The 9,272-nt window shown below is 43.0% G+C and overlaps 1 protein-coding gene across 3 annotated transcripts in view; it reads right to left on the minus strand.

Moving 5' to 3' along the window:
* Window positions 1–3,927: 3,927 nt before the first annotated feature.
* RADX (RPA1 related single stranded DNA binding protein, X-linked) overlaps window positions 3,928–9,272 on the minus strand; it is a 99,027-nt gene continuing 93,682 nt past the window's right edge. For all 3 annotated transcript variants that reach the window (XM_068251052.1, XM_068251053.1, XM_068251051.1), the window contains 2 exons: window positions 9,030–9,179; window positions 3,928–4,098 (listed from right to left, as the gene is read on the minus strand). In XM_068251052.1, coding sequence (XP_068107153.1) covers window positions 3,953–4,098; window positions 9,030–9,179 — 296 coding nt within the window. In that variant the 3' untranslated portion in view covers window positions 3,928–3,952. The remainder of the gene's footprint in view (window positions 4,099–9,029; window positions 9,180–9,272) is intronic.

Consider the following 9,272-nt stretch of genomic DNA (forward strand, 5'->3'; position numbering starts at 1 on the left):
TGCTGGGTTGATTGAAGTGAGCACTTTGGTCTATCCAAATGCAGACATACTAGGAAATGGTCATCTTATGTCTAACACCACCTTAGCAAATGGGTTTAAAAATTCAAAAGTAACTTGAAAGTTAACAATTAATAATACTGTAATAATACAACACGATACACCTTTGTGTATTGAGTCACATGGTTCAAAACCTACATTGTTTAGAATATCAATAAAAAAAAATTCAAATAGGTCATATTGAAATTCCAATTACACAATACGGTTTCTTTAAAATGCAAAGACTTAAATCAAACTCTTCACAAACAGGTAACCGTAATAACATGAACTTCCTTCCAGACACTGCCATAAAGTAATGTCTCCCTTTCCTGGAATAACTGCCTCTTCTTTTGTATTATTACACTTTAACTGGAAAGTAGGGATAATCAATTATATGCAAATATTTGAGTTTATGCAAATGTATGTACATTTTTATGCAAATATATGCAGCTTGAAAATGGATCAATTTGAAACTGGGTGGGACTTGATACGTCCATTTTCAAGCTGCATATACTAGCATAAAAATTTACATAAATTTGCATAATCTCAGAAATATATGCATCTCATTGATCATCCCTATTGGAAAGTACTTCAGATTTGATTTCAAAGCTTCAAATGAGGTTGTCTAATGTAGTGACTGGGCTTGGTGCTCTGTCTAGATTGTCTGTTTGAAAGCCCTTAAAGAGAGCCCGAGGTGGTTCTCTGCCTCCTGACATGCCTCTGTGTCCCCACACCGCCGCTCTCTGCCCCCCACTGCTGTGCTATAGCCCCCGAAATTAGCGACAATATTTGTTTGTCACTATCTAGGGGGTAAATAGAGAGGGATTCCCTGCTCAAAATGCCCACTAGAGGCGTTCCTGCAGGCTTTCCAGAGCTGCCGCAGCTCTCTCTCCCTGACTGCGCCCCCTGCACGCTGTGAGAGAGAATCAAACTCTCCTTCCAGCGTCGTGACCCAGCGGTCAGGAAAGTGAAAGTTTGGCCAATGCAGCTCACAGGAGCGGCGGGGAGCGGTGTTGATGGCGGCTAGCTGATCTGCACAGCTCCCTGGATCAAGTAACCTAATTTTTTTTTTTTTATAAGCCCACCTCCGGCTCTCTGAGCTTTCTCCTCTGTACAGAGTCTACAAGATGCTGATCATTTTGAGTTGAAGCACATTTTATGTTAATTTTATGCAGCTTGTAGCTGGACCAAACAAATGCAGTAGCTGAGGATTTTGTTTGGTCTTATTTAAGATGCATAAATTTGCAATACAAACACATAAAATGTAAATCACTGACCATCACGCTACTCCTATACTACTTTCATGTCCCACTTCTGACTACTTAAAGAGACACTGAAGCGAGACTAAATCTCACTTCAGCTCTCATATATAGCAGGGGCACGTGTGCCCCTGCTAAAACGCCGCTATCCCGCGGCTTAACGGGGGTCCCTTCACCCCCAACCCACCCCCCGCAATACTTGGTCGTAAAATGGTCGCTGGCTGTCTCTTCCTGGAGGCAGGGCTAACGGCTGCAGCCCTGCCTCCCAGCGCGTCTATCAGACGCGCATCGCCGCCTCTCCCCCGCCCCTCTCAGTGAAGGAAGACTGAGAGGGGCGGGGGAGAGGCGGAGATACGCGTCTGACAGACGCGCATGGGGCAGGGCTGCGGCGGTTAGCCCTGCCCCAACCAGGAAGCGCTCCCCCGCTGCACGGAGGGGGTTTGGGGGGACAGGGACCCCCGTTAAGCCGCGCTATAGCGGCGTTTTAGCAGGGGCACGCATGCCCCTGCTAGCTATGAGGTCTGAAGCGAGATTTATTCTCGCTTCAGACTCTCTTTAAAGGATACCCGAGGTGAAGTGACATGATGAGATAGACATGTATGTACAGTGGCAAGCACACTAATAACTATGCTGTGTTGCTTTTTTTCCTTTCTCTGATTGAAAGGTTTAAACATCAGGTATGTAAGTGAGTTTCTGTCTGGATCGGGACCTGGTCAGACAACAGTGTAACCCTCACTGATAAGGAATTACAAGCATAAACTTTCCTAGCAGAAAATGGTTTCTTAAATCAGAAAAGAGATACAAGGGGTCAATAGTTCATAGATTTCAGCTCTGGTATACTTCAATTAATGTGTCATTCAGCATAAACAGTGAAACAGTAAAAACTTATAACGTAGATTTAAATATAAAATAAAACTGTGGGATATGTAAAAAAGTCATTTCTAGAAGAAAAAGGAAAGATGTAATTGTTTATCTCATCAGTTTATTTTCACCTCAGGTATCCTTTAACCCTCCTGGCGGTTCAATTTTTCTGCCAAATAGGCAGAAATCCTTTTTTTTTTTTTTTTTTGTTTTTTTTTGTTTCATGTAAAGCTACCAGAGTGGTAGCTACATGAAACACCACTAGAGGGCGCATGTGTCCCTCTAGTGCGATCGTCGCTGGCATCAATAGCAAACAGGGGAACGCATATATAACGCGTTCCCATGTGTGGCTTCTCCTGTCGCCATGGTGAAGATCGAAATGACGTCATGGACGTCAGCCGACGTCCTTACGTCAGACGCCTCCGATCCAGCCCATAGCGCTGCCTGGAACTCATTGGTCCAGGCAGCGCAGGGCTCTGGTGGGGGGGGGGCCTCTTCCACCGCTGCGTGTGGGCGATCGCCGCAGATCGGCGGCGATCAAGCTGTACGCGCGGCTAGCAAAGTGCTAGCTGCGCGTACAGCACTTTAAATGGGCAAAATCGCCCCACCAGGGGCTGAGATATCTTCCTGCGCGGCATAGCCTGAGCTCAGCTCGGGCTTACCGCCAGGAAGGTTAATGAGCCCAGGAAAAAGTTGATGCATCCTCATCTTATGGCACAGTACAAATGAGTATAAGAGGTAAGACTAAAAAAAGCTAAAAAGTGCAAACACTCATCCCTGAAAAATGGCATTTGATGATCAGGTGGGTTTTAAATATGTTTTTTACTTAAAATAAAGAAAAAAATCATATTAGGCATTTTATCAAGAAACAAAAGTAAGATGCCATCTCTGAAAAAACATTTCCCAGATTCAAGTTAAATAAATAATTACCAAGTTTAAAAAATGTTTAAAAAGCAACTTATCTTTTTTACACTAATGTCTTTACATTTTTTTTTTACTTTTCAGTCTCCAGCTAGTTATATATATATATATATATATATATATATATATATTTTTTTTTTTTATTTTTTTTTATTTTTTTTTTACAAACCTGTGAAATAACAGCTAATTTTACCAGCGTACTTACTAGCAGCCTTCACAGCATACACACACAGATCTGCCTTTGCACTTTACCTGAAGACACACCCACTGGCACTTTCTGTTCAGGTGCTCAGTTAGCAAATCTGTCCCCACAGGATTTTAAACAAAATTTTTATGTATTTTCCCTAAATAATGGTTTAAGAAGCTAAAAGTTTAAAGCCATTCTGTGAAGGATTGCACTAACTTAAAATGGTGGTAAAGCAACATACTATGCACACTTCCCAGCTAAGAAACGCTGCCTACTGTCGCTGACTGGCTGGACATCAAGTCATGTTCTACACCGACCCTGGTCATGCCCAGAGATGCTCATTGAAGGGCACATTTATTTTCTACTTGCATGCATTTCTACTGCAATTTCATTCAAACTGTATTCAGCTTAAAACTGGACCAGTCAGTATTGACAGGAAGTTAGTTTGATTAGTCCAATTTCAAGCTGCAAACAATTTGCAAACAAGTAAAAAATATATGCATCTCATTGGCCATGTCTCGTCCCAGGCTGGCTATACCCCTTCCTGCCCCAAGACACACCACATTCTGGCCTCTGCACAAATACAAGGACCAAGAAGCAATCATGTAGTATGGTCTAAGTGAGCTAGTGACATAAGATATTACACAAGGAATGTAAACAAACTTTCAGCAAAGTGACTTAGTATATATTAGGCAGTTGTGCTGGCTTGTCCTGAGACAGGACAGTACACTCTGTTTAGGGAGATTTCCACTTTTCTTTCGCCCAGGTGGCAGATGTCCAGGATGCATACAGTGTGTAGATTGTCCTGTGCACTCGCATATTTCACAAGCTCATCTGAAATAAAACACACATAGCAATCAATGGAATAGCAAAGTGCATAAAACATTCTGAATATTATCAAATTTTCAGACAGAAAAATTGCTTAAAGGCGCTTCATGGCGGGAGAAGCAGAGCTGGTAATCTGGGGCTTGGGGGTCAGATCATATATAGCCAAACTCCAGACAGCAGTGTTGACAGCAGCTGGGGTCACTGAGCATCATGTGAAGTTTGGCTACTATGCAGTAGAGAGCTGCGGTAGGGTAAGTAAGCTGCATTCCATTGGCTGTCATCTGTCGCTTGCGTTAGTAGTGGGGATTGGGGAGAAGCAGGTCGTAGCGTTAGGTGTGGATAGAGGGGGGTTTGTGTTAACCATAAGTAGGGGAGTGTTAGTGTGAGAGATAGGATAGGGAAGGCTATTGTTGAATATTGGTAGAATTACCAATATTATAACTATTGACAATCATTTATTGTTTTCACCCAGCACGATAATTACCCAGGTGCTTTTTTTTTTTTCTTCATTTAATCAATGGTATTTATTGATAAGGAAAAAAAGTAAACTTTACAAGACAGCATCAAAAGTACAGTATACTAAAAAGCTGTGGTGGAGGAGCCTGGTATTTACAATATATGCTACTGAGATTTAACCAAAATTCTCTTCCATTTTGTAAGCACTATCTGTATGTACAGAGATACCTCACCAGCAGATAGGGGATCTCATATTTATGCACTTTATAGTTCAGGATGAACTGTAATTTGTATCTATCATATCTGTACTATATTTATTGCACTTTATATCTGGGATGTTCTTGGCGAAAGGCTAGTTGGCAGGACTTCTACCTGGCGCACCCTTACTCTTCTTTTTGCTAGATTAATGTTTATTTTATCTTAACCTTGGTTACGTTGTAATATAGCATGTACATTTGTTACATTAGCAATAGCCTATAAACATTTGGAAATGGTTTGCCTGTAAACATTTGAATAAAGTTTGGTATTCAAAATCACCTTGCTTTGATAATGCTATGTGTTCAATTTACAATTGTTTCCAACTGCATAAGGTAATCCATGTGTGTGAACACATATATGGACTTTTAAGAATTTGGTATACGCAATGTTTATGTGTATACAGCAGATACTGCTTATAAAAATGGAAGAGAATTTTGGTTAGATATCAGTAGCATAAATAGTTAGTGGTAAATCATTTGTTGTAAATTCTAGGCACAACGCTTTGAATTTGCCTGAGAAAGCAGGCGAGTACCCGTGAGATGTGTTGTCATACCTGTTTGTGTTGAGTAAAATCTTTTTCCAATATGCTGGTGTCATATTATCTAGAGAGGTAAGCGATTGCCTCTTCTTACTAATTATGGAAAATACACAGCATATAGCTCTAGGTCCACGATATATATGCTGAGCACCTACACCACAGTTTTTATAGTATAATCTTAGGTTTCATAACTTTGTAGCCATTGAAGCATAAAGTTTTCCAGGAGAGCAAGCACCCAGCATGCGGTTCCTCCTGGACAACTGAGCAACCTACCTTTGTGAGTATACTGCTATACATTACACCTTGCTCCTATACCCAATGATACTGCACCATTGGCTTTCCAGTCTCTCATTTTCTCTAGGGGCAGTATACCCATTCTAGAGACCCCCAATAATCATAAGTACAGGAGCATAACATTATGGCCACAGTTAAGCAATCACAGGAACATTTATTTTCCAAATTGTTTAATGTAAACCAAATAGGAATGTACAAATATATTTTTATAAAATTTACTAATAGCTTTCTAACTAATTTCTCTAGCTTAATAATACCATTCACAGCTGACACCCAAAGCTTGGAGGTAGGTGGCTGTTCATCTTTCCAATGCTGTAGAATTACTTTTCAGACTTGAAAGAGAGCTCTACTAAGGGCAAGTCAGGTATACTTATCCCCTGGTGGCATCATGGCATTCCCTAATACACAAGCCAATTCAGTGGCAGGGATAACCACCATGTACATATTCTCAAGTACATAACATATTGACAGTGCCTAAGAGGGTTTCGGGCCCCTCCAGAGCATGTGTGACCAGGGCACCCTTTTCTATGTACACACATAACTGGCATGCAGGGACATGCAAATACCATACATAGTGCCATGAGAATAAACCATTAATGTCCTTTACAGCTGTGTTCTCCCAGCATCTTCCTGCCACCTTGTGACTGCAGAGTTCACTGCAAATAACAGGAGTACTTTATCGGTGTGCCCTGAAATTTGTGGTTCCTGGGGTACTCTGTAAGGCATCTAAAGAGGTGTCCAATGTCCTGGGGTCAAGGAAGTAAAAATTATAATAGTTTTAGTTTTAATTATTATAATAGTTTTTGCAGCTCTGGAAGATAAAAATCCATTCTAGTTATATCCTGTTTGGTAAAGCCTTATATTATACATTAGTTGGTGATAAATGGTGTTCTGACAAACACAAACCTAAATCTTTTTAAACATGGACAGATGTAGACTGTGATGTTTCCAAGTCAGATTCTCCCTTTACTGCTATAAATGATTACATATAAAAATATTTGTTCCCCAAACCCGAACTCCTGGGAACTGAGAATTCCATAGAAGTGATCCAAAAACATTTACATTAGGGGGGCAGTGCTGGTGGTTTTGCCGCTCGCCCGGTATTGCTTAATGTTACCACCGTGCACCCGATCAACCACGATGTCCCGACATCTTGTAGCATGTCCACTCAATACGTGTGGCCAGTTTCAGCCCCAAATTGGTTGCATTATCGATCAGGCATGCTCTTGGCGGCAACGATGTTCATCCGATTTAATAATTATTGAATCGGATGGTCAATCGGCCACCAAGTTGATAGATGTATGGCCACCTTAAGAACTACTTCCTTCTACTAGCAAGGAAATTCTGAGAAGCGTGATTACATCGTATCTAAACAGTACTGCAAACAACTTGCGTTCCACACTCCAAGTGGTATGCGTTACTCCTCCTGCTCAGGGTCAGGCAAATTACTCCACTTCAGTGAGACACCATCACCACACCCCAAGCAGTGGCCACTCACCGTTAGAAAAGACCCTCAGTTAGATGGGTCCACAGCGCTTGTGGGGTCATCTGGCCGCCCCCTGCCGCTTGAAGAGAAGGTCACTTCCTCACCACTTTCTGTATCAGTTGCTGGCTCTTTCACCTCAAAAGACATATACAAGAGCTCCCATAGCGTAAAATTGTATAAAAGTTTTATTAATAAAAAGATTGCACACTTACAGACATATCCAGGGTATTTTCGTATAGAGTTTTTGTGGGCTCCACCCCAAACAATGGCCACCGGGTTGGCTGTAGAGCGCTGTTTCTATCGCCTTCACCTCTGCGTCCACGTTCCTCCCCTTGGATAGTGATAAGGCCGCATGTACTTGACCGGTTTCGTCGCTCTAGGCGACTCCTCAGAAGCATGCGCGGCCTGCGCCTGTCTGTTTTAAATACCCTCTGCTAATGTTAGAAGCACTCCCTCCCCTCCCTCCCTAACCCGGAAGTTATACCCTTTACCCTATAGCTGCCATCCGATTACCGGAAGCAGTCACCGGGCGGTACTTTCTGCGTCCCAGAGTGGTTCTGTCTCACCCAGAAGTGTTTCTTGTATCCCAGGGAGATTCTTCCACGCCTAGAGGGCGTGTTCGTTTACTCCTTCCCTCTTTGCATCATCAGATGCCTGTGCCCTCTGACCACTAAGAGCCTCGCTCGCCGCGCATACAGCGCGCATCTCCGCCCTCCACGCCGCGTACGCAGCACATAGCTCCACCCTCCTACACCAGTGGTGGTTACCATGGCGACCCTCCTCTTTACCCAGCGCCTGTCCCTATGCATTTAGTGAGCGCTCCAAAACCCTCCCAGCTGCCACTTCAGATTGACCATCCCGCATCCTAACCCTAGGACACAGGATGGGATGATGAACTGCATATAAACCAGTATACAGACTACGTGCACGGGGTAGTATGCTATAAGGTTTTGGTCCTTACACTCCACATAACAGCAGATGTTACAGTTTCTTTTGTATCACATTGTTATATCACAAGATTTCTTTAGACAGGTATATTCTGCACTTCATTCTATTCATACATTGTCATTAATTCCTCCTTCTTTCTTCCCACCTTTGTTACAGGTTGGGTTGCCTCCAGGATATCCCTTCCCGCATCCCTAAAGTGATACCTCAAGTTCAGTGCCCCTTTCCCGGGAAAACTCCTATCCCTTACCCAATCCTTATACCAGACAGGCGCAGGCCGCGCATGCTTCTGAGGAGTCGCCTAGAGCGACGAAACCGGTCAAGTACACGCGGCCTTATCACTATCCAAGGGGAGGAACGTGGACGCAGAGGGGAAGGCGATAGAAACAGCGCTCTACAGCCAACCCGGTGGCCAACGTTTGGGGTGGAGCCCACAAAAACTCTATACGAAAATACCCTGGATATGTCTGTAAGTGTGCAATCTTTTTATTAATAAAACTTTTATACAATTTTACGCTATGGGAGCTCTTGTATATGTCTTTTGAGGTGAAAGAGCCAGCAACTGATACAGAAAGTGGTGAGGAAGTGACCTTCTCTTCAAGCGGCAGGGGGCGGCCAGATGACCCCACAAGCGCTGTGGACCCATCTAACTGAGGGTCTTTTCTAACGGTGAGTGGCCACTGCTTGGGGTGTGGTGGTGGTGTCTCACTGAAGTGGAGTAATTTGCCTGACCCTGAGCAGGAGGAGTAACGCATACCACTTGGAGTGTGGAACGCAGTTTGCTAGTGTTTTTGTGCGCAGCCATTGTTTGAGACTATTGATTATATTGTGTACAGCAGCGCACCACCGAAAGAAGTTACACCCAGTATTGATATCAGCGCAGTTTTTGGAGATTTTACTGCAAACAACTTGTCTACTACCATCTCTGCTTTGTCTCATAAAAGAATCCTGTGCCCTCACCTTTAACAGAAAGCCAGCAATGATCCTTGTATTTGGTATCGCAGCTTGGAATGGGGCACTGGGTGAGGTCAGGAAGGCAATTCGAGGTGAATAGACTGATATTTCTATATACAGGTCGAGATACGTCTATTGCTATGTTATGGTTTATACCTGTTGAGGCAATGAAATAGAGACCATTAGCTTTGTTTAATTCAGAAACTGTATATGGATATGATAAAAGAAGATGGGCCTGATGCACCAATT

This window comes from Hyperolius riggenbachi, chromosome 8, assembly GCF_040937935.1.
Source record: "Hyperolius riggenbachi isolate aHypRig1 chromosome 8, aHypRig1.pri, whole genome shotgun sequence".
NCBI lineage: Eukaryota > Metazoa > Chordata > Amphibia > Anura > Hyperoliidae > Hyperolius > Hyperolius riggenbachi.